Here is a 25,777-nt window from a genome sequence, read left to right as displayed (position 1 = left end):
AATATAACTCATGAATATTTAATACCACTTACACTACTGTCCCAATAGGTCCATTCAGAATACTAAAGAAGTGTCTAAATTTTTGCAAGATGAGCAATCTGGATAACACTATTTATGCCTGCAAGATGCCAGTATTTTGCTCCAGTTGCAACTATTTTAATTTAAAGAAAAATAAATAAAGCTTTTAGTATTCTCTAAGTATTTCATCAGTAAGTATTATATCTATTTTTTCACAATTTGAATTTAAATTTCTATATCACACTTCCTTATCTAGCTCTTCTTGTGTATGCTATTTTTAATTACTACTAAATTCAAACACTTTTTTAAAAAAACAAATCACTTAATGTATACTTACATTGTTACAATGCCAATTTTCATCAGGACAAACCCATTTAAGAAATAGAAGAGAACTATGAAGGAGAAAGATATTGAGAAGACACATGAAAAGCTAAAGAGTGAATTTGAAGGATTAAGTTTATGTAAAATTGTAAGAAATATGTTAGAAAGTAAGATATGATCATATGACAGAAACGTATAAACAGTTTTGAACACTTTTACCTGCATGTTATTAGTGGATGAAATGGAATAAACTCTGCTGGTCCAAATTCTACAGAGCAGCCAGAAGTAATCAAGGTTAGCAATTCACCCATACATGTCAATAAAATCAAAGATCCACGTTTTAACATGCAAGCCAAGAAAAGGCTATCAGGAGTCCAACTCATATCGCCAACCCAGTAAGATCTAAATTGGCAGGGAAAAAAAAAATCCTCTGTCAAATTGCTGTATCAAAATATTAGGACAGTTAACAAAATAAGTAACAGCAACAATTAAAAAACCAGCACAACACAAACCCAACAAATCCACAAGAAACAACACTACTTACTGACCTGATAAACTTGGATGGGACCGTGCTATTCTTGCTACTACAACCTTTAAGGCTACCCAAAACAGTTACAAAATTCAATGTGTTTAGAAATAAAATCTGAGTTGCCTAGAAAGAAAAAGTAAATGTAAAGAAGACATAAATGTCTGTATCAAAACATCATTATTATAAAAATCAATTTCTATTAGCAACTTCTGCATTACATTTGGTGTACTGGAAATGTTATTACACATGAAAGTGACATTGCACTTCAATATTTATTGCTATTTAGAGTATTTATTAATTTCTATACATATTTATACATTTGAAAAATAATTAAACATTATTATATGTTCAAGACATAATTCAATATTATTTTTAACATAACTTTATCTAAACCCCTCAAAATAATAACAGATCACTCCTCTCCAGTTTTGCTGGTGAATAACAGGTGTAGCTTTGAAGGACTGCATCATCCCATCCTCGCAGACTAAATAAGTCAGTTCATATTTCTGTCATGATTAACACTAAAAACTACATTAAGATTTGGCCTCTGAGTTGTTAGAAGGAAAAACATCATGAGGCGGGTGCATAACCGCCAATACATATTAGGCTTAGGCCTGACTGCGAATCATCCAGACTCTGCAGATACAATGCAGTAACTGACATTAATTTATTATTGTACTTCTTGGAGATTAGAAACAACAGAGGAGCTTACATGGATTTCTTAACTGAATAACAGTATTCAAAATATTACAGACAAAAATTTACTATTACTAAAAATTGCTATTAGCTATGGATATCAATGTGAATATAAGCATGTGTATCAATAAGAATGCTGAAAAATCACTCCTAAAAATGTCTTACTAAATCCTTGTTACCACTTTGTTCAAATGGAACTATTAGCTTAAATAACATACTGTCTATCCTTCATACCATTGGATCAGTTTGATTAATAGCTACTGCAAGCAGAAGTCCATCTCTGGCAAATGCACATAACAAAGCTCCTCTTGACTTCACAGACACACAGTGAGGAACCAAATCAACAAGAGAACAAGTCTGCTGTACCCAGTGGATCTGGTATGGCAAAGAACTGAATAAAAAAAAAAAAAAAAAGAAAGAAAAAAAGACATCACCAAGAGGTTACTTAATTACACTAAACGAGATGATTCATATATAGTAAAAAACCATGCAAGACAGAAATACAAAGCATGAACAATAATTCTAAAAAAATCTGGTTTTCTTCAAAAACTCTACAATGAAAAATGCTTTCTATTTACACAAATTTAAGCAATATGTCTGAGCACTGAGAATTATTTTTATGGGATTAGAGCAATACGTATAGAACACGCAAATATAGATGCATGCCACGTAATTAAGGCACTTGCATTCTAGCCGGGAACAGCTTCCTCAAAAAGTGTAACATCTTCCCACACAGGAATACTCAAAATTGAAAAATAAAAATTAACAGTATGTTGCTCTGAACAAATAAAACATGGATGCCCCATCCCTGGCAGTGTTCAAAGTCAGGCTGGATTGGGCTTCCAGCAGCCTATCTAGTGAAAGTTGTTCTTGCCCATGGCAGGGGTGGTGAACTAGATGATCTTTAGACATCCTTTTCTACCCAAACCATTCTATGATGCTAAAAAGATTCTAAAAATGTATACACACAGTTTTATTTAGGCGTAATTCAATAATGAAGTATGGAATACATACAGAAATACTGTTAAATTAACCACATTATAATACTTTAAAAATACCATACATGGATTATATATATGCCTATATGGACTGATTATGCATATATAATGTAGCACACTATGAGCATACACATGCAAACACATGTAGGTGCTTATAACCATAGGCTACTTGGACATAAATGTAAATGTGTTCAACTGAATCCCAGCTCTAAGGCACTTTGTAATAAGTCTTCCTCTTAAACTAATGTAACTTCAAATATCTTTGAACTTACCTAACATATTTAAAGCTACTTTCATGCCATCGAAGAACCAAAAATGTGAGCACCAAACATTCTCCAGAGTAAAACACAAAAGAACACAAACAGCAATCGCCCAGTATCTGTGGACAAAACCAAAACAAACACAAAAACCTGGTTACACAATTTTCACTTTAAATATTTATATACTTGAATCAATAACTATTACAATTCAGATTAAACAGCAGTGTTGTCATTCAGAAACAGAAAAACTGGCAAGAATATTACTGGGCTAGATAAACTTCGGTCTGATCCAGTGTGGTTGCTTTTATGTTATCATTAAATCCAATACGAACTGAACAGTTACACACTACACCAAAGAAGCAGACAGTGCTCTCAAAATACATGGCAGTTTCTGGGGCTATAATTTACTTAAGAGATTAAATGATTAGCTTAGGGCTTTTTTTTTTTTTTACCTCATTTTGTATGAAAGCAGCATGCACTCCAATTTCTTTTTCTTCAATAGAAGGCAACATGACTGATTCATCAGGCAAAATTTGTGTCCAATGCCCAGAAGAACTTTTATGAGAAGATGTACTTTCATGTTCTGTGCTCTCCCACAATAAGACACATGCTGTAGGAGTAGTTAATAGTGCCCTTCTGCCATCTCCAGATACATATAAGTACAATTTCATCAAACAGTCTGGGAAAAAAAACAACAAACACAACGTGGCAGAATATTTTCTGCTCCCCTGTTAAGATTTAGATTTAAAAAGAAAAAAGAAGTTTCTCCTCTATCACAAGAAATCCAAACTGACACCTTAACTACCTTTGATTACCAGCTTCATCACTAATAGCAGACCTTGCACAGCAGTAATGTCAAAGAAGATTTCCATGTTGATGCATTTAATGACTTACCTTTCTCACAAGACTCAACCACTAGGAATTGTTTACCAAGATTGTCTTTCTTGAAATCCATCTTTCATGAAAATGATTAATAAATGCATAACTATTACCTTCAGCTCCTAAATCCACTAGAGATCTTCCCTGAAATGACAGAATTGCTTGTACAATACTTCACTTTACAACCTGGTATCAGTGAGATAATTCAATATGTGACCATATTTTATATTAAGGTTTGCAAATATGTGCCTTTACATTATTCTCTCCAGTTAGCATTTGTCATAAAAACTTACCTAGAGAATAAACTTCAAATTATGTGCATAGGGTTTACATCAGATGTATATCTGCTCTAAGGTATTGATAACCTAGTAATGAATGTTTTTCTACAGTTGAAAACTAACCATTGAAAAATAAAACAGTTACTGTATTTTAAAATGAATTATTATTCACAGAAGATTACTAAATTGAAAAAAACTATTCCATTCAAGTGACAGAAAGGGCATGTGTCAAAGTTTAGCTAGCGCACAAATTACAGAAATGCAAAACAAGGTGTGAATATAGTTTTTACTTGTGTGATAACACTTAAAAGAGAAACCACTTTCGCTCTGTTCCATTTTTCAAAAGACTAATTGAAAAAAACATACCTTGCGCTGCTGCAAATATTTTCCTAGACTCTTCAGCTGCCGGCACAATTTTCAAGCAGTCCTGATCTTTATTCCAAAGAAATAGCTCTCCTGTTTCAAGAATTCCTGCCAACCAAGCACCTGTGTTCATTGGGGGAGAAATGTTTTGAAGAATATTATTACGAAGTACTTATAATTACTTTGCTTCCACCTTAGCCACAGTTCTAAGGCTGACAGTGAACTGGCAGATCCTTTAGATACTCTATACCCCTGAGTAAACAAAGTAATAGGAGTTTATAATAAATAAGGTATTATACTTAACCGTTTCTTGATGTTGTTAAAACAACTACATTTTTTAACAGTGACTGCAGCCGAGGGATTTTCTTCTTTGTTTTTCCTGATGCTAGGTTAATTTCATTTATATGTTTATCATCTAGAAGAAAAACAGCCTCTTTTTCCTGTTGAAAGAAAAAAGGAACATTTCATTCTTTAAAACATTATTTTGCTTGAAAGTCTGCAAAATAATGCAGAGAAAAGATGTTAGGCAATACTATTACTACTACTACTACTGATATGGCAACCGCAATTACAATATTAAGTTCATTCTTTGATATATTTGCTCTACAGTACTTTACACCTTGCCATAATCTACATTGATGATTAAAGTTTCACAAGTTTCAACCTATGAAAGTAATTTTGCAAACATTATTAAAACTGCCAGCAAACGATGGTCAACAACAAATCTTAAACTAGCTATCTTGTCTTGCAGTGTTTAACGTAGTGAGATTTTTGCCAGTGATTTCAATAGAAGAAACTGGACTGAAATAGTTACCTACTTAAACTCAAATCATATATTAGAAGAAAAAAAGAAACAGCCTCATTTTATCAAAAAAGCTTAAGAAAAGCAGCTCTTTCAACAAATGCAGGATGGAATGGAAAAAAAAAAAAACCCAACATTTCCAACAATGTAGTGTAAAAAAGGTTATGAAATATCAGAACCATCTAAACAACAACCTTATATAGGGGGGAAGTCTTTTGGGAAAAACAGAAAACCAAAAAAAAAAAAGATTCCCCATTGTTTGTCTGAGAAATGCTGACTCTCCAGCCTCAAGTCAATACGATTTCAATAACTCCTAAGTGGAATATGTTTCTTACCCCCTCTCTGTGTATGGAAGTTCAAGTATTATATAGAAGACTACTCTTTGCAGAATTTTATTGAAATATAAGTTAATTACAGTTACCTGCCCAATCCATGAGATGCGAGGCCACGGTTTTCTTTGCTTGATGCATGTAGAGATAAGAACATCTAGCTTAATCTCCATTCTTATTACACTTCTAGGTAACCATTACAAAGAAAAGCAAATAGGAGATTTTTCACATAGCAATAGAGAATCTGAAGAAAACAAAACAAAACACCAGAAGTTTTTATTTTTGCAGTGTGGAAGTAGAAGATTAGAATCTAGACACAAACTCCAAACTACAGCAGCTTCCTGGTAAACACAAACACAACCGAGGCTTACTTATACTTCCAAACTAAAACAGCTATTTTCATTCACGTAGCTCGAGGCTATTTGCAGTTCGGCCGTGCAGATTACACGTTTGTTCCTGAAAGTCGAGAGAGAGGAGCCAAGACCCCAAGTATCTCGCTAAAAGCTCTAATCAGAACGCAGACAGTGAGGAAAACATACCACAGCCTCCTAAGAGCAAGCGATCAGACACGCAAGCCAAACCCCAGCTGGGCTCCCCGGGCAGAGGGCGGCGGCGGGACGACGAGCTCCCGCCTCGGAGCCGCCTCAGGCCGCGGGGTGACGGACCGCGGCGCCGCCCGCCACCGAAATGCATCAGCTACGATGCCCCACGCTTCGGGGTGGGCACAGCCCCCGAAGCGAAGCAGAGCACGGACCAGCCGCTCCCGCGCGAGCAGGCACTGAGGAGGAGACGAGTGTTTTCCTCCCGCCGCCACCCACAAGCCTCCCACCGCCACTGCTGCTCGAGTCAGGGCAGAGACGGTCCCTCCGGCAAACTCCGTCCCCGAGGGACACAGACAAAGGAGGGCGGTAGGTGCCCAAACCGATGCTCACCACAGCTGCTGATGGGGTCCCACATCGCATCGAAACCCGGCACCCCCACCGCTCCGCGCCTCGACACACGGTCGGCCGCCAACAGCCGGGGGCGGGGCCCGTGCAGCACAGTGCGCAGGCGCGGGGCCGAGCCCCGCTCTGCGAGTTGGCTCAGCTCGGCGGTCGCCGCGCTAGGAGCTGGTGGGGGGTTGCTGGCGGCAGGCCCGCTCACCATACAGCGGCTCAGCGGTTGTGGTGCCCGGGACACCCGGCCAGGCTCAGCGCACGGCTCTCGTCCGCCGCTTCGCTTCCCAACGTGCCAGCCTGGCAGGCTGTGTAGAAGTCCCATGCGTTTGGAGAAAACTGACCACGGAGACAGCCGGGCACCGCGTAGTGGCTGTGGTGGTCAGTCCAGGGGTGATAGGGCGACTGCTGAAGTTCCAAGGAGAAAACCTGCACCGCCATCGGCCGTCAGAGGGGAGGGATAAGCGACTATAGGAGACCACCGTGTGACACCAACGCTCCCTATCGGATACAGGAATTCAGGTGAAACACGAGAAGTAGGGTGAGCACTCACTTTCGAAGAAGCGCCTTATGATTCACTTAAAGCACTTATGCCCTTAAACCACTTCAGACCAAGTCCTTTTCTACCTTCCCTTAACCACAATCTTGATCAAAAACGAGTAACGTTGGGACAAAAAAAACCACGATCAACTAAAGTAATAACCCAGTTGTTGACAATTTTGAATTTTGTTAAGGAGTGGTTCACATTCATGTTGCTCGGTTACATCCATGTGCTTTTCACCACTTGTTTCAGCTACCTGCATTAATTCACCCAGCTCTCTCCTCTTCTACTAGGCTTCCACAGCCATCCAAATTTAAACTGGAAACAGAACCCACCCCTTCTCCATCTGAGTGCAGAGCACTATGAAAACAGAAGGCAATGTCTACACTGAAATTACCTGCAATCATCTGAAAAATCCAAAAGATAACTCTTAAGGTACTTTGAAATACTCCAGCTTTGGAAAAACCTGTAATATTTCCAGAGGCATTATTATTCCATTAACTGGGAAAAAAAACCAAAAGGAAAAAAAAAAAGAAAAAAAAAAGGAAGGGAAAAAAAAAGGAGCTGAAACTCAGGTCTCTGACTTGTGCTTATTCCAAACTTTCCAGTCATTTGTCCAGATCTGAAAACAGAAATAAACTGCTTACCTAGATTATGGAATATGGCTCAACAGAACATAATTTTGTGAAAATATTAAAATTTAGATGAAAAAAATTACATAGATCAGGCAAGACTTGGGACAACATGTATGGAGTATGAACAGAACCTGCAATAACAAGACTGGGCTAAACATAAATGGCATCCTTCGTGTGAAACACAGCCATCATCAGAAAAAAAGGCCCCAACTTGTCATATCTAAATGTAGTACACTTTTAATGGAAAGACGCAGCTCTTTCCCAGGATGTACAGGAATTCCTCTATTTAAATACATAGTGAGGAAATTTCAACACTGACAAAAGAGAAAATATTAAGATTTCAGCTCTATTTTGATTTAACAAGAGGTAAAAAAGAGATGTACTCTAGTTTACATATCACTTTGCTGTGTGAATTGTGTTCCCCAGGGATCAGTATCAGTACTGGGGCCAGATCTGTTTAATCTCTTTATCAATGATCTGGACGAGGGTACTGAGTGTACCCTCAGTAAGTTTAAAAGTGACACCAAGTTGCCTGGAGGTGTTGATCTGCTGGAGGGCAGGAAGGCTCTACAGAGGGATCTGGACAGGCTGGATCAATGGGCTGAGGCTAATTGTATGAGTTTCGAAAAAGCCAAGTGCCAGGTCCTCACTTGGGTCACAACAACCCCAGGCAGCACTACAGGCTTGGGGGAAGAGTGACTGGAAAGCTGCCTGGCAGAGAGGGATCTGGGGGTGTTGGTCAACAGTGGCTGAACATGAGCCAGCAGTGTGCCCAGGCGGCCAACAGCATCTTGGGTTGTGTCAGGAATAGTGCGGCCAGCAGGACTAGAGAAGCAATCATCCCCCTGTACTCAGCACTGGTGAGGCCACACCTCAAATTCTGTGTTCAGTTTTGGCCCCCTCACTACAGGAAAGACATTGAGGTGCTGGAGAGAGTGCAGAGAAGGGCAATGCAGCTGGAGAGGGGTCTGGAGCACAAGTCTGAAGAGGGAACTGGGGCTGTTCAGCCTGGAGAAAAGGAGGCTGAGGGAAGACCTTATCACTGTCTACAACTACCTGAGAGGAGGTTGTAGCACGGAGGGTGTTTGGTCTCTTCTCTCAAGTAGCAAGTGATAGGAGAAGAGGAAATAGCCTCAAGTTGCACCAGGGGAGGTTCAGATTGGATATTAGGAAAAATTTATTCACGAAAGGGGTTGTCAGGCACTGGAACAGGCTGTCCAGGGAAGTGGTGGAATCACCATCCCTGGAGGTGTTTAAAAGGCATTCAGATGAGGTTCTTACAGACATGGTTTAGTGCTAGAGTTAGGTTATGGTTGGACTCAGTGATCCTGAGGGTCTCTTCCAACCCAATAATTCTATGATTCCCTGGCTGAAAATCATCAGAATGTACCTGGCAGTTCACAGGCAAAGGAAATTAATGGGTGTATTTTAAATAAAACTTCAGAGCATAGTAATCAGATAAAGGTAAAGGCTATAAGTAGATAGCTTCCAAGTAGATGTCTAAATCTGTAGGCATAAAGATGCTTGCTTCTTTGCCACATTAAAAATCTCTCTAAACTGTCATTATTTACTTACGTGAATAAGTTACTTGAGAAAGACTAAAGACCACTACGAACTGGCAATTTCTTGTGCATGTTATATAGAGTTTGTGTTGCTGAATACATACACAATGCATGACAGTAAAACAGAGACAAATTTCCTTGTAGGAAAAGATTTTAAAATTGTAGGAAGCATGCATAGAGGATGATGCGTTGGCTTCACTTCTTTAAAGGAATATACACTATTTGGTGCTTGTGTGCATGTAATGGAAGTAAGAGAAGTCACTTCTTGATTTCTTTTTAACAGATACAACATACTTATTAAAATGGATAGGGAAAATAATTTGATGGGCTTTTAATTCTGTTCTTTTACTTCCAATACAAATTAGATTGCTAGTTTCTGCAAATTCATCCCAAACGTGCTGTTTACAGAGGCAGCTTGTGTGTAAAGTGACCGTTACGAAAGAATAATTATCTTTGTTACTGAAAGATCTGCCAAGAAACTCAGGCAGATATTTAGGACTACATCACTACTTCCCAGTATGATGGCCTTTACATGCCCTTTTATCATCATCTTACCTTCTGCAGTTGTCATTTTCTATTTTGATACTTGTAAAATAGCTATCAAGAAGATTTTTGCATCCTACTCTCCTCCTTTACTTTACACTAAGAAAAGTTAAAAAAATTTCCAAATATTTTTAATCATTAAGGAAAAGATCACACAATGTATTTTATTTCAACAGTATTAAAAACAAGCTTTCCATTGTTAAAAAAATTGGTAGTAGTAAAAGGAACTCAATTTGTCACATTTACTTTACAACTCACAGATACCTTTGGAATAGCACGAATACAGGCCACACAACTGGTAACTGCAGCAGGAGATACAACTTTCTCAGAACTTCTTTCTGAGGATTTGTTCTTCCAGAGATTCAGTGCAGACATCTGAACTTTTATCACATAGTTCATTTATCTGAGATTTGTTATTATATTAGTCAATCACTGAAGCCGTTCTAATTTAGCTTGTAGTGATTTAAAATTTCCGATAGTAGTCTGCACCACTAGTGTTGGGCTCATAGACTGAAGTTCAACCAGGTAGCAACTAACAGCATCCAAGCAAACATTTGTGAATCGTCGCCTGTAAAGAAAACAGAATAATAATGAGCTCCTTTTTGTTTCTGTGTATTAGAATTCATCTGAAATAGAAAGTGAGCATTGAGATTTAATGAAATAACATACCAGTAAGACATCTGTCAGCTACTCGTAATTATTTAACTATTTATTAGAACTACTTGTTTTTGAAATCTAACGCCTGTGACCAAGGCATAACGGGAAAATAAATAATTACTATTTCTCTAATAATAAACAATGAAACATGATACAGTTAAGGGCAATGTGAAATCTTTGAGATATTATTTTACCTATTAACGTAACCAATGTGCAAGTTCTTAATTTAGATAGCAATTTAAATATCTAAAATTAGTACCAGACTACAACAATTTATGTACTAATATCTAAGCAGATATTAAAATTAGAAAACATTCACTAAGGCTCTAATAAGTTTGAGTGTTTAAATCAGCTAAGCATAAAAGACCAAAAACGTGGGAAAAGACAGATGTAAACTATATGTGAACTGGGGACATTTGCATGTATATTTTCAAGAGAATCAGAAAAAATATGGTTAGAAGTATTATCAAGACTTCGCCTAGTTCTGCTCACTGTGACAAGATAGTTCTAACTGAAGTTTGTATAGTCTATTCAGAAAAGTTGTGAAAGCTAAAGATTCCATAATATGCAGGCAACTTGTTCAAGCACATAGCTATTCTTCCAACTAAAAGCTTTTTCTATTATTAAGCCTAATAATTATAGTCTTCATATGAAATTAATTAAATTAATATTAAAATCTTGCTGCAGACTAAGCTAAATTTTAGTCCTGGAGACTGATTCATCACCAACCTTTTAAAAATAATTTGGGTAGATCTGTCCCCAGGCTTAGTCTCCTCTTTTCCAGAAAACAAGAACTCGGTGCTCCTAGCCTTTCTTCATTAAACAATTCTTTGTTTCATTCACAAAATGCCAGATTCTCATTTTTCCCCACTTTTCCCAGATTCCCTCACATTACTGCTTAAAGTATGTTCCCAAACTTTACAAAATAATCCTCTCAGTTCCTCATGAATCTTCAGTGAAGTGGAGAAAATTCTCTTTATTGAGGTAGTTTATAGGGAGGATCCTACAAGCTTCTACCAACTGGTTTTGAATGAGGAGTCTCAGTATTTCTTTCCTAGTGGCGATTACTAAGTTCACCCAAAAGGAAAGATTAAAAGCTTTGGGGATTGCTGAAGTGCAGAGCTTTAGGATATTTTATATCTTTCACTATTTATTAAGATAAAGCTGCCTTTCTTACCTCAGGAGTACTTTGGTTGGATCTTGTGCATATCCTGATAACAGTAAATGAATACACTCTAAAAGGTGTAAAGGTTTTTTTATTCTATTCCAATATGGGTCCTAAAAAAAAAAAAAAAGAATTCCAAAATATTAAGGAGACAATTATTAAGAAGAGAAGAAAAAAATACCCTCTGTGTGTGTGTATAAACAAATTGTCAGGTGTGGTAATTATTTATTCATTGTAACAAAAATATAACAAACTGCAATTCTATCTTAATCTATATTAAGTCTATAATTTACTATTTTGACTTTTGAGTACTAAATCATACATAAATTTAACTCAGTTTTCCATTTCCAAACAGTCTGTAAAGTAATAGATTTTAGGAAGTTCTGAATTCCTTACATTGTAAGGAATCTGGGTAAAAAGTCAATTATCGTTGTTTTAATTCTGTTTAAACTAGTTCTACAAACCAAAACTTAAAAATATGATGTTCTTATTCTTTATGCCTACTGCATCAATAGATTAGACAAGATGCAGTAATACAGCAAATTTTAATCATTAATAGGAAACAAGATTAATATATTCAAAATATGCTGTTCCTTCTACAACATAACAATTCTAATCCTACTTAATCCATATCAGATTTAGGTAAAATAAAAGGATTAACAACTTTCCTTATACTTTAAGATTGAAGTGAATAAAGTCAACAGGGGAAAAAAAAGCAGCATTAAGGGGCTTTGAATCAAAAAAAGCTATGAAACTGATATTTTGATATATTTTGTGCTTCCTGCTAAAGACAGACCTTAATAGTAGCTGAAAACAAAATTTTTATGTTGTAGTTATTTTACTTACCCGTGCTTTAAATAACTGGTCATATACTTCCAGCAGCCTTGGCAATGGCACTCCAATTTCTTGCATGGTGTATGTTACAAAACCTAGATCCCAGTTCAAAGTGCAGACCTGTTGCTCTAGAAACTGCACTAAAAAATCTGGAGGACAAAAATAACGGGACGTTTAGATTCCAGCTTGTTAATGGGAGTCTAGCAAAGAAAGGCATTTGAAAGTGATTTATTCCAAGCTTTAATTTTCTGTCTTCTACACAGTTAGTACTTTTCTCCTGTGAAACACAAGTAATAGTTTGCCCCAGTATGCACTCAGGGAAGGATATGCAAAATGTAACTACATCCAAAGACAGCATTATGCTATCAGCAATGCATGACAGGGATTATTCATACTACGTACTTCTTTACAGTTCTGCCATGAACTATGCTGTTAAGAAAAGTTCATTAACTTTCATTTCAGCACAAAAAATCACACTATAATTTCATATGCTAGAAAAGCCAGCAACACTAGTGAATATTTTACTACATTTAACTGTCAGTAACAACAATATGCTGACAGCACTGTATTTTCTTTTACAAAACTAGAATATGATAAAAGGACATTTAGTGCTGAACAGTATGTTTTCCAGGCTTTTATATAATACCAAGTTCTTAAAACATCTGAGCATCTCCAAAAACGATCAAGAAATCTGAATTGTGATTTTAGAATGTGCCCCTGCAGATGGCAGTGATACTTCAAAAGACAGCAGATAAAAGTGGCTGCCTAAAATCTTACTATATGTGTATATACACATTTTTACTTTCGACTTTGATAAAAACAAAGTTTATTACTTTCTAAAATGGGATCTACTAATCATCAAAAAATAGCGGCTGCTGCCTTCTAAGCTTCATTTACTTCCGGTTCAGGGTGAACAACTGTAAAATTCGGTAAAATTCCTGGATAAATTCCAGGAAAAACTACACCTGTAAAAAATGTAATGGTTTAGTAATCATACAATAATATTTTGTTTACAAAACTAGAGGCCAATAGGAATTCAATTTCTAATTTTCGTCTAACCTCCCTCTCCTGAATCCCCTATCAAAAGTCACTGTCATAACAATGCTTTTGTTCCCAATTTCTGGGAGAAACATAAAACTACTACTCAGCTATCCTCAAGATCAACTCCATCACTACTGACAGCTGAAATAATTTATTGCTTCAGCTACAGTGAAAAAAACATCACAAATAACTACAGTAATTATGTATCACAAGCATGTAAGAATGTATCACAAAATTATAAATATTATTTCCTTCTAGATTTAAAATGAGAAACATTTCCTAGGTTAAAACCCTTTTTAAGAGACTAAAAAAGGAAAGCTGTCATCCATTCACGTGATCCGTATGTTTATTTACTATGCAGGCCAAACAACTTGCCTAAAGGAAAGTAACGAGGTGTTCCAACATATATCTTTCCAAGCAATACCATCTTCAGACTAAGTTCTTGCATTCTGTCAGCGGGGCTCAGAGACACACTCTTGCTCAGCTCTGAAAGGCAAAAGAAATCATTTAGAGACAACTTCAGGGAAAAAGTTCCACATTTATACACAACTACGCTGTGTATTAAGTACTCAAGTACTCAAATTTACTACTAGCACATCAAAATCTTTCGCTATTGTCAGTGCAAAATCAGCATGTGGAAGTGCAAATGCAACTTTTTCTGGTGTGTATGTATGTACATTTACAGATTTTAGTGTTCCCTTGAAGTTCTGTGCAAAGCTACTTAAAGAAACCCCAAACAATAACAAAAACAACCAAACCCCAAAACCCTACCACCAAACCCAACAACAACAAACTCAGAAAACCACTAGCACATGGCTTTTCCCTCAAATCACTGTCAGTGTTGTTTGCACAATGGCAACTGCAAGCACAAAATCCAAGAAAAAACAAAAATAATTTTAAACCCCCCCCCACAAACAGAAAGATAGCGAATTACCAACACTTGTGTTAAAGGGTGAGGAAGATTTACTACAGCCAAGAGGCAAGGCTTGCAGAGCTGTGTCTGCTACTCTGCAAAATCCTTACGCTTCTAGTCCTGTCAGCATTATAAAAACACAGAACTCCCTGAAGATTCTTTAATTTTTGTCATGATAAATGTAACATTTTTATTCGAATTTCCCAATAGTGAAATCTTCAGACAAAATTTTTCCATATATAACGGAATCTTAGAACAAGAAGGGATCAAATTACTTCAGAAATGTTATCTAGAATTGGATTATTCAAGCCATACTGGCAATATTCTCCAACATATATATGTAAAAATATTACTTTTCTGTCCTTCAGGCACACAAGTATAGTTAATTATACTTACCAAATTTATCACAGGAGAATCCAGAAAAGATCCACTTGGACAGCATATCAGTAGCAGTACAGTTACTCTTAAAAGCTCTAATTGTATCATTTTCCTACAGTTCTAGTTCGTACCACTCCTTGTTCATTAAGACCTACCTTTCTCAATTATTTCTTGCCAGAGAGTTTGCACCAAGATAGGATCAGAATGACCCGCACAATGTATAATCGCAAGCTTGCATTCTGAGAGCTTAAAAGGATCAGCAAATTCTCCATACAGCTGAAAGAAAAATTATTGGGCTTTAAATTTCAAGTGGGATAAAAAGGGCATTTTTAAATTCAGCTTTTCTTTATTTTGTGTGGTGGACGTCAGACTAGTAATAGTGCAACCCAAGTAACCACTGTCAACACTAAATGATTTTTTTTTTTAGTACATTTAGTTTAACTTCTTAACTTCAATCCCCAATTGTATATGAAGTTCTAAATATTATCAGTAATTTTCTAACAATTTTCCCAATAAATGAATAAGTCTAGAAGACTTAATAACAAAGATAAACATGGAAGAAATTAAAGTACTAAAGACTGGAGAAATATCAAACTATAGAAAAAAACAGTCATGGGTAACATTCTGAGACAAGGCCAAACTGTCCATTACTTTCACTAGGCAGCATAGGAACATTCTTTGCAAAACATTTCCTCCCCAACTCTCCAAATGTTATAAATTGAGAAACTGAAAAATACGGAGAAATTTTACACACCTTGGTTATATCCATCAGCTCAGCATCAAGCCGGGAGATGGCATCTTGCACTGAAGAGTGATGGGAATACTGCCGCTGTAATGTTTCTTGTATTTGAAGCTGGATCCTTGCAACCTTGTTTAAAAACAAAAATAAAATATGTCAAGATTGGATTACTTTAATCAAAGCTTAAGAATACACTCAGAATTCACTTTAACTTATTTAAATGTAGAAGTGTTACTGTCTTTCATCTCAGAGTCTCCTATCAACTGCGTGACTTTGCCACACTGGGAAAAAAGTCCAGAAAACTTTCTACAGAACTGGTAATAAAAATGTCACATGCCAATATGACAAAGTGAAATAATGCATTTACTGTGTAGCTTAGATTAATATTTTTTCTTACTTCCATTTTCTCTTCTAGTTCATGTAGGAATTCACCATCTGCAGCTATAGAGGATATGGCAGTGGAACTTTTGGCACTCAAAATGGCACGTGCAATGTATTCAAGACGCTGCTGAAGAGAAATCTCTGTGCTGCAAAGCAAATATACAAAATAAAATGGGGAATTACTGTAATTATTTGACAGTTAATTATATTCTAACTAGACTCTGGGAATTAGCACGTCTTCTCCAGATTTTACTAAATCAAGCAGGACATTATCCAACAATGTAACACCATCTTTGTTGCAGGCTCAGTTCTAGTTTACTTCTCTATCCATTGCTCCACAGTTACACTATCACATTACAAAATTCCACGTAAGAAATGACCACTTAAGATACAGTACTTAAACCCAGGAAATACATTGCAAGCTAATGTATAATATATAAAATAAACATGTAATTTCTTCCCAGTAATGGTTTGGATCAAAAGCTAATATATTCCGTTGACTTAAATCTTTTAAGCAAACATCCTTAGGCACTGGCCTTTTCTTAAAATACCTACACATAAGGCTTTGATTTTAGTTTATTTGGTTTTTAACCAATTAGCTCAATATATGCAATAGATCACACATAATCCATACCTATGCAGGTCAGCCAACTTAGCCAAGACTCTGGCTGCATTACTAAAATTTCTGTTCTTTTCAAAGTATCTCCACAGTAAATCCATATAACGGACTTTGTTTTGGTCAATCTTGGTCATCCGCACAAGGTAGGGTTCCAAAAAGGGGGCAGTAACCTGCAAAAGTTGTAAAGATAGCATTTATATTCTTCCTCTCTCCTCTTTTTTAAAGCATCAGCATTATTACAATTAACTCTTCCAGTTCACCTGTAACAGCTTGTCCGTCAAGTCAGCTTGTATCAACCAGTTGTAAAGTGCAATACTGAAGAGTTCATCTGTTGAACGCTGAGCTAGCTTCAGCATTTGTTCAAACTAAGGGAAGAAAAGGCCAAAGCTGTTATTCCAGAAGTGGTTACATTACACCAAGTACTGAATATGCATGTGACAATACTTTGGTTCACGTTATTTGCATGTCATTGTTTCTACGAACACTCTCTATAAATACGCCAATTTGTGACAAATTTTTACTTTTATCTGCCCCACTAAACTATTCCATAATTTTTTAACAATAACAAATTCTACACCCCTTCAAATCACAACATTTTTTGGAGTGCAGTCGTGATTTTTTGGTTAATTTCTTACATGATGCCCTGCTTCTTCATTGCTTAGCATGTTGGGGTCAGATGACAGCACCGGAGGACCTGGCTTTTTGGGTACACTTGGAGACTGAGGAGCAGCTTTACTTTGATTTACCAACTCTTGAAGGGTGTCAGTGATGCACTTGTAGCTGTTCAATCTGTAAACAGAGTAAAATAAAAGCAAAACCTCACAGTCCTCCTTGCAACTGTCTATGAAATACTCTTCTGCAAAGTTGTTACTGTGTGCCTTTGTAAACACAATTACTAACATTCGAAAAGATCACAGACTATTGTGAGCCAATTGCCACAATCTAGTCTGTTCTCAATCATCTTTCTAACAATTCTTTCTGTAATATTCAGATCACAATGTTTTCTGCATCTATCAGTTTACCATATGTTCCAGTTAAAGTTGGTGCCATATTAATGAGAAACATGGAAAGCATGCTGGGCAAAACCCTCTATACCGTTTTTCCTTATTAAGAAATCCTTGTCATTACCCTGCATACCTTGCCCAAAAGAGTTACTCTTCTGGTGCCTTGAAATAAAGCACTCCATATAATAAAGTATTCTGAAAACTTGCCTCTCTTGAAAAGCTTGAAGTCCAACAACATCCTCTTCTGGTTCTCCATTTTTATAGAAATGAAGGCCAAGACCTTGGGGATCTTTCTTCTCTGCAGCTGTAAGAGAGAGTTCTACTACTCCCTCATAGAAACGCACTAAGAAAGAAATAACAAATATTACCGTTCATTATTGCATGTCACAAAATAGTGACAAACACTTCCATTTTAGCAATAGAAAATCTTATTCACTCTGATTTGTGTTGTATAAAGGTGCATGCCTGTACTGAACCTGTGGGATTATATGCAAGTTTGAAGTTACAGATTTGTACAGAGACTGACATCTTGACTGTTAAAGAAGTTGTATCTACATTTGAATTACATACTAGCTTCTACTGAAGAAAACTGTATTCAGAACCATATTTCAAACAGCATATTTAGTATAAAACCTTACCTGCAAAAGTACAATAATTTATTTTCTGCTTACATACAACAGTTTTCCTATAAATATTTTTGCCACATATATGAAACAAACGGACACTACAACATGAAATAAGTGGATGGGAATATTTTTATATAGAAGTAGTTTTTTTGATTGTATGGTGAACTCTAGAAAGGCTTTAAAGAAGAACAGGTTGACGTATATTAATTATAAGAGTTACTAAGAAATTGTTTACGGCAAAACACTATAAGAAGAGTTGAAAGTTAGTAAACAAACAAAGCAAACAGAAAAGAAGATGGCACAAAAGGACATTAAAGAAACTATTTACCGAAACATAATCAGCGATTGTCTCTTACCTTGCCTATATTGTGCACAAACATTAGCAAGGTCTACTTGATTGCTGATCTTCTGGTATTCTTTCAGTGACTCCCTTAGCATCTTTTCTTTTTCCAGTTTGCTTTGAGCCTGTCGAGATCGCTGAAGCAGTTCATTTGCCTATAGACAAATGATGCAAAAATGGAAATCATTAACATGAACACATCATGAGCAGATCATGGATATTGTTGTAAGTTAATGATTTATTATTCCAGACTTCAAAATTGAAACAGTAGAATCACTATCCTCTCAGAAGCACTCTCATTATTTGATAACACTAAGTTTCTAGCACAAACGGCAGCAGAGAGAAAGGCTTAAGGCTTAAACAATCAACTGGTTCCCCATTCTCCCCTCACCAGTTACTTTTTCAAACTTATTTGAAGAGCTTCAGAAAGTCTAGTTTTTAAACACAATAATCTTTCCAGAAATTCAATGAAACGAGACGACAGAAAATAAGAGACCATGCTGAGGAAAGACTGGATTAAGAACATATTTTATCAACATCAGGAAGACCGTTTATTAGACATGACATTGGAGGTAGAGAACCTATGAACACTACAAATAACTGCAAATGCTTCAAACCAGAGCTTGCATAATCTTCAGCATTAATCAACTACAACATAGAAATATGCACACGACCTGCCTTCATTAGTTCTTGTGCTCTTGAAACTACCTAAGCACAATGATCTACCTTGTGCTCCTGAAACTACCTAAGCACAAGCTGCCCAGCTTACGTCATTTGAACATGTTCTAAAGTTCTATTTTGGTGCTGTAAAATCTGGAAGTGCGCTTACCTTGGAACACAAAGCATCATCGGTGCTATAAAGAAGAGGACAGATATCTTGCAAGTGGGCAATGATGCCATCCACAGCAGCATTATCTCTGATGTAACAGTTTATGAGAGAAGAAATGAGTGCTCCAGTCAACTCTCTGTCTCTAATTACCAAGTCTTTGAAAGCAGTAATCTTTAGATGTTCTTGAAGTTCCTAAAGACAGAATTTAATTAGTTTACTAAAGTTTTTACGTTATTGTTTAGAAATATCACAACATTACAGCAGCTAAATTAACTGTTTCCAGTAAATAAAAACATACAAAACTCCAACGACTGAAGTGGACAGCACAGAAATACATTATTTAAAACACACATTATAAAACAAAATGAAAGTAATAAAGGAAGCCCTATCAAGGAAGGCACTAGACTCTTGGATGCCAAAGGATGGCAAGAACTGCTTGAGCAGACCTCTGCCATCTTCACTATGTGTCACTTTTATTTCAGATCTCTGCAAGTAAGAACGAAATTAGCAGTTCCCCTTACTTCACAAAGCACTGCCAGAATGTACAACCTATGAGTATGTCACAGTTCTTAATAATGGGAAGCATCTGAGTACTGTCATAGATTAAAAAATGACAAATGCATAAAAAGGAGGAATTAAAAAAAGTGGAGGTCTGTACTCTTTATACTTTTTTACAGTAAATTACATTGAAGGTTATTAATTCTTTTTAATTATCAAGAATATTTGCTCACATAGAGTTGCCAGGAGTGTCTATATAGTGACTATGGATGTAACAGTGTGAAAATACTATTACAAAACTCCGGAACTACTGAAGACATAGGAAAAGGTTCCATTTGTTAAACAATTAGTTAACTCCTTGTCCAACACAAGAGAAAAGCTGCCTGTGTTGGAAATTGTGCCAACTCCCCAAAGCAATAGTGTAAATAGCTCCAGCTTCTGTGCATTTTTAAAGTTTTAAAATTTTTATTTTTATCAACAAAGAATACGACTTCTCAAACCAATTTTTTCCTTTTAAGTGCTAGGACATAATCCCTAGTATTCAAATTAATAGCTTTTTCAAGGGCTGGATGCAAATTCAACATTAGCAAAGGGTACACAGCAGTAGCACCACTTACAAACAAGGAGAGAGAGGCTGGATTAACTGAGGTTGTTTAGCCTGGAGAGGAGAAGGTGCAGGAAGCAGTGTGTGGGATCTTACTAATATTTACAGGAAGGTGTAAGAAGGCAGAACCTGAATTCTCTCAGTGGTGCACAGTGACAGGACACAATGCAATGGCCAAAAGCTGAAGCAAAGGAAATTACATCTGGACGTAATAAAAATCTTTTTTTACTCTAAAGGCAGTTAAACACCAGAATGGGTTGCCTGGAGGGGCTGTACAGTTGCCATCTTTGGAGATATTAAAAGCCTTTCTCGACATGGTCCTGGGCAACCTGCACCAGTTAACCCTGCTTTGAGCAGAGGGGACAGGTAATCTGCAGAGGTCCCTTCCAACCTCAGCTGTTCTGTGGTACATTCTGGAACCTTACTTACACGGAAGTGCAAGGGTTTGAGACTCCGGAGTCCTATTGCTTTTCATTGTTAAACCTTTACCAACACTAAGGCACAGAATGAATTCCTCCTGGCCAGACAATATTGATCTATTCTTTTTAGCACATTTTGCAGAATGTGCTGAAGGTGAAAAGACAGTAATTCATAAAACCAGACTCATTAAATGACAATAAAAGTAAAATAAGAAGTGACACTTCCAATTTGCTAAAATTGGGTGATGAGGTCAATACATGTTAGTCTCAAAAAAACACTTGCAACCTGACTGAAAATCCACCTATGGTTTAAAATTCAGGATATGTTTCTCAATGAATTAAATTAGTACTCCTTTGAGAATAGGTAGCGAAAGAAGTTCTTATGTTAAACATATACAAATTAAAATCACATGATTTGGATCGTACCTTCTGCAGCTCACCTACAACAACACTGAACTGGTGCTCACACAGCAACTTCCATAAAGCCAATGCCTGGCAGGTTTTGCGAACAAGCTGCTGGATGCCTTGAAGTGAGGTCTTCTCAGTTAGCTGTGCCTCAGCTGAAAAGCAAAGAGACTGTCAATAAGTAACTGTTCTAGATGTTTCAAATTAGCATGTAAATTTTTGAGGTTTTACAATAATCTCCTTAAATTTTTTTTTTTTCCTCTCAATTCAGTATTTCTTTATAATAGGACAACATACTCACTTGTCTCACAAACTGCTTCACACTTGCTATCCTGAAAATATAAACGGATGTGCAGCTACCAAATATTGTAATGAGGAGATGAAACAATCTTATGAAATATGGAGACCATTAGGAAGAACAAAAAGAAGACAGGTAACAGCACAATTTCAAGATTGTCTGCACGGGGAAAATAGGACAAAGAGGACATGTATCTACACAGCATTGCGATTTAATTCTTCTCTGAAAAAGCTTAGAGCGTTTTAAAGTTCAAGTACTTTTATTTTAGTTTAATAAATTGAGAGATACAACTTCTGTTTTGCAGTGGCTCAAGACCACTAGATGTTATTGTGCCAAAACCCAGATTGTCCTCAGAAACAGATACTCTCCTTTGTGGTCTGCTTTAATTGGTTGCAATATTAAACTTTCAATATCAAAGCGAAAGGTAATATCTGAAGCATGTAACAAAGTCTCTTAAGGCTTTCTCGATCTAGTTTGAGTTTTCATTCTGGGTACATAATTCATCTCTAGTAGTTGTATGTAAATGATTTTTTCACATCAACATCACTGTAGAAGCACTGCTCCCAGTATGATACAGTACGGAAGCAAAAGCAAGGTGCTGGATTATTACCAAGTATGGCGTATCGATTAACATTGAATTTGTATGGAAAGAGGTTTTAACAAGAAAAGAGAACATCCAAATGCACCATACCCTGTTACTTCCGGGTCAAAAGTAATTACATACCATGGTATTTCCTCTGGAGGTCTTGCTGGACTTGCTGAGAACTTCCGCCATCAGGCCGCATAAAACCCAGGAGCCTCTGTTGCAGATTGGCAGCTGGTGAGCTGAAACTTAATTCCAAAATAAAGAGATGCTAGTATGGTAACAAATACTGACCCTTTTAAAGATGAAATCTAACAAATCATTTTAGCTGAGATGAAGCTATGCATATTTCCAATGTAATACAGATATGCACAGTAGTTTTTCAAGAGGTAGACATGAAAAATCACTAGTAAATTTGACACAATGAATAATACCTTGGGTTTCCAAGCGCTCCTACTGTAGCAAACTGTGAATTTCTATCCAGAAATTCTTGTAAACCTTTCAGTTCTTGCAGTACACATTCCAATCCATGGGATGGAACACTGCTTTCTATCTGCAAAAGAAAGTAGACTTTACAGAAAGCTTGTTTTCCAAACTTTTTTCCAAAAAAAATTCATTTTAAGCTAAAGCCACAAAAAAGACAAATGCAAAGAGGGCACAACAAATAAACAGCATAATAGTAATGCTATCACTGGAACACAACATTATTTTACCAGAAGCATTGAAGAGGGGGCACACATGTGAAGAGGTACTAGTTCTCTGCAGATACACAGTATTCAAGATGCTAATTTCTTTGTCTCTTTGATAACCAAGTCAGCTGTGTTTTACTATTTCCAGCTTTGAACTAAAAAAAATTATTGAGCATTACTAAGACATGGAGTATAACTGCTACGGTCTTCCAGAGTCTCCCAGTTACCTTTACACTGGAAGAGGAAAGCTCATGTAGAAGTTAATTTGCACTGCTGAAATTACTCAGTTCAAGATTCTATTAATATCCACAGTCAGATAAGACACTGTTATTTTGATCATGGACAAAAAGTGAAACACCAACATGTTAGGAAGATGTTGGATATTTTTTTTTTATGTCCTTATATAACTGCAATGTTTATCCTAACCCACTAAAGCATTTTATTTTTAAGTTTTGTCTGGAGGTGGTATGTAGAAATGAAGTGCAATCACTAAACATTGAGAAAACTGGCCATTGCCATTTAATAACAGAGATCAAATTACAGTTAGGTTTCTTAGAAAATAACACTGCAAATAGTAGCTTAAAAATACTTAGAACATACAATTACTCCTCAGTTAAGAGCATAGCACTTCAGAAAACATTCAAATAGCAACAATGTTTTTTTTGCTATCAGTTCATAATTCGGAATGGAAGTATAACACGGCTTAAGATATATACTATAAGGAACTTCTAAAAATACAAAATGTTTTACATACTGCAACAACTTCTCGATTGCCACTTTTGAAAACTCTCTCCAGGACTATACTGCCATCCCAAATATTTCTGCAACACAAAACATTACTCTGTTAAACATCAAGTAATTTAAGCAAGTATATTTGCAAGTCTTGTATGTATAATTTCTTAAGAAAGAAATGGTAATGCTTTTTACTTCAAGGTCTAAAATAATGATTTAATTTGGATGAAAATTAAACATTAAAAATGTTACCATTACATATTTCTGAATGGTATAGATACATATAATTAACAAAATTTCGAATTTTAAAACTTTAATTAAATCAAGCTTGATGCTCTCAAATACTTTAAATATAGACCAATATTATTCTCTGGAAATATAGTGTAGGTAAATAAGTGTCATAACAAATATTTATTTCCCAACCAGCATGCAGAGAGATGACCGACATATGAAGAGCTCTGTTCTTGCTTGGGGTGTTTAGTAACACAGGACTCAACAACCAAGTAACAGAATCCTCTGTAGTTTTGCTTCATTGCTGATTTCAACATTCTGTTTAAAGCCTCTTAACGGAAAAGGACTTCAATCCTGTAAGTCCTTCTGCATTTCTGTTTCATCCCTTGGGAGTTTGAAACATATAACTCTCAGGTTTGAAAAATAAAACTGCAGTTTTCAGAGTTGTGCATATACATTTGATTGCAGAATCAATGCCTAAGCAACTTTACTGTCCTAGCCATTCACTGAATGTATTATCATTAACAGAGCTGGAAAGAGAATGTATTATACCAATGGGTACTTCATAAACAACATAAAAATGCACTTTACTAACTTCAGATTTAAATGCTATTAAGACAGAATTCACCACCAATGAGCATTAGGGGAAATAAAAACTATGAAACAAATTGAGTGACAGAATCTTCTTTCACACAAACACCTCACCCTATGATCCGAGCAAAGTATATGCAAATGCCATTGTGTCTTCCAGAAAATACTATCTCAGGACCCATCATTCCACTAATGGATGTACCAGGGTGAGACATGGAATTCCCAGAAGGAAACATGGGAGTTGACATAGTAGGAGGTTGTAAACCTAGGGTGAAAGTAGGTAAATATTAATCATTTGAATGCAAATAAGGAAGACTAGTTGAAAAAAACCTCCATTTCTCCAGCAAAGGAAAACAAGGCACTACCTTGCCCAGGTGTTGTCAAAAAGCTAGGATTAGGATATGGACTATCAACGGTCAATGGGGAACCTAAAAGGGAAAAAAAAATCAGTTTGTTAAATACAAACAAAAAAACCCAAATCAAAATATAATCCATAAATTCCTGTGCAAAAGCAGCAAAGTTGTTAAATTAAGTACTTTAAAGTTGGAATCATTTCAAGATCTTTTATGTATAAATACCAAAGTGCACTATTTTCTTACCAACCTAACATTCCATAAGTGTACCACATAGATATGTTTCAAGAGCAGCTCTTATGCTTTTTTTTCCATCATTCATGTGCTATTTATTGCACATCATCTGTTACCTGCATTGCATATAATGTTGTCCACATACTTATTCTTGCTCTTCACCCTCTGACTACTCCCTTTCCTAATATGGGCACCTACTCTCAAAACACTCACACTTTCAGTCTTTTAAATCTTTTCAAAGAGTAACAATTTTACCTCCCAAGCATTCAACAGAAAGAAACCGGTATTATTACTCTTTAATTGTTACATAAGGCAGTTGGACAAACACCACAGCAATACTGCTAACTTGGAACATTCAGTTTAATAGTGTCCATGGCCTCAGACTCACATGTGAATCCTCATACTTTCTGCAAATTAAGTCTGAGCACCTAACTTTAGACCCCTACATATGACGAGCACGTGTAGTCATCTACAAAAACATCCATGTACTATCAGCATGTAGGATGATAGACCACAGAAAGGGCAAGAAAACTGACACTCTGGAAATTTAGCTTTTATCAAAGAATCAGCTCTTACTTTATTCACTACAGTTCTCTTCACTTGGCAATACACAACAGTGTAAAGGATAATAAAGCTCTTCACCAAACAGTGCCAATGCATTCTCAGAGCACATACTCCTGTGTGCCAAGTAAAACACAAACGTGCAGAAAAGCTGCACATGAATGCTTAAATAAGACTTCCAACAGTAAGAAAAAGAGAGAAGTTAAAGGTGCCTGGCTTTTTAACGCTAACATTATTGTAATGTAATTTCACATACAAAATTTCAAGGTGTTTTGGTCAATTTCTGCCAGCACTGTGTGACCCACCACATGGGACATTCACAATATCAGAATCTTAACTTCATATGACAGTTCTATCCCCTTTG

The 25,777-nt window shown here is 36.3% G+C and overlaps 2 protein-coding genes across 5 annotated transcripts in view; both read right to left on the bottom strand.

The window, feature by feature from the left end:
* The window catches only part of CPLANE1 (ciliogenesis and planar polarity effector complex subunit 1), a 54,438-nt gene extending 47,934 nt beyond the window's left edge, over nt 1-6,504 (bottom strand). For all 3 annotated transcript variants that reach the window (XR_011736564.1, XM_065860569.2, XM_071802424.1), the window contains exons 1-9: nt 6,406-6,504; nt 5,566-5,717; nt 4,647-4,782; nt 4,346-4,465; nt 3,275-3,501; nt 2,835-2,941; nt 1,799-1,955; nt 888-991; nt 559-741 (exon numbers count right to left, since the gene is read on the bottom strand). Coding sequence is in view for 2 of the 3 variants with exons in the window: in XM_065860569.2 (XP_065716641.1) it covers nt 559-741; nt 888-991; nt 1,799-1,955; nt 2,835-2,941; nt 3,275-3,501; nt 4,346-4,465; nt 4,647-4,782; nt 5,566-5,646 (1,115 nt within the window). In the remaining variant the exon portion in view is untranslated. The remainder of the gene's footprint in view (nt 1-558; nt 742-887; nt 992-1,798; nt 1,956-2,834; nt 2,942-3,274; nt 3,502-4,345; nt 4,466-4,646; nt 4,783-5,565; nt 5,718-6,405) is intronic.
* Nucleotides 6,505-9,817: 3,313 nt separating this feature from the next.
* NUP155 (nucleoporin 155) overlaps nt 9,818-25,777 on the bottom strand; it is a 30,399-nt gene continuing 14,439 nt past the window's right edge. For both annotated transcript variants that reach the window (XM_065861285.2, XM_071802425.1), the window contains 19 exons: nt 24,631-24,693; nt 24,380-24,530; nt 23,466-23,532; nt 22,457-22,575; nt 22,164-22,270; nt 21,163-21,296; nt 19,216-19,407; nt 18,403-18,541; nt 17,628-17,763; nt 17,052-17,205; nt 16,677-16,781; nt 16,432-16,586; nt 15,814-15,943; nt 15,432-15,545; nt 14,833-14,953; nt 13,762-13,872; nt 12,358-12,494; nt 11,524-11,624; nt 9,818-10,257 (listed from right to left, as the gene is read on the bottom strand). In XM_065861285.2, the coding sequence (XP_065717357.1) occupies nt 10,119-10,257; nt 11,524-11,624; nt 12,358-12,494; nt 13,762-13,872; nt 14,833-14,953; nt 15,432-15,545; nt 15,814-15,943; nt 16,432-16,586; nt 16,677-16,781; nt 17,052-17,205; nt 17,628-17,763; nt 18,403-18,541; nt 19,216-19,407; nt 21,163-21,296; nt 22,164-22,270; nt 22,457-22,575; nt 23,466-23,532; nt 24,380-24,530; nt 24,631-24,693 (2,375 nt within the window). In that variant the 3' untranslated portion in view covers nt 9,818-10,118. The remainder of the gene's footprint in view (nt 10,258-11,523; nt 11,625-12,357; nt 12,495-13,761; nt 13,873-14,832; nt 14,954-15,431; nt 15,546-15,813; nt 15,944-16,431; nt 16,587-16,676; nt 16,782-17,051; nt 17,206-17,627; nt 17,764-18,402; nt 18,542-19,215; nt 19,408-21,162; nt 21,297-22,163; nt 22,271-22,456; nt 22,576-23,465; nt 23,533-24,379; nt 24,531-24,630; nt 24,694-25,777) is intronic.

The sequence above is a fragment of the Patagioenas fasciata genome, chromosome Z (genome assembly GCF_037038585.1).
Source record: "Patagioenas fasciata isolate bPatFas1 chromosome Z, bPatFas1.hap1, whole genome shotgun sequence".
Lineage (NCBI taxonomy): Eukaryota > Metazoa > Chordata > Aves > Columbiformes > Columbidae > Patagioenas > Patagioenas fasciata.
Note: the sequence above shows the minus strand (reverse complement) of the source record. Positions and strands in the feature narration are given on the sequence as shown.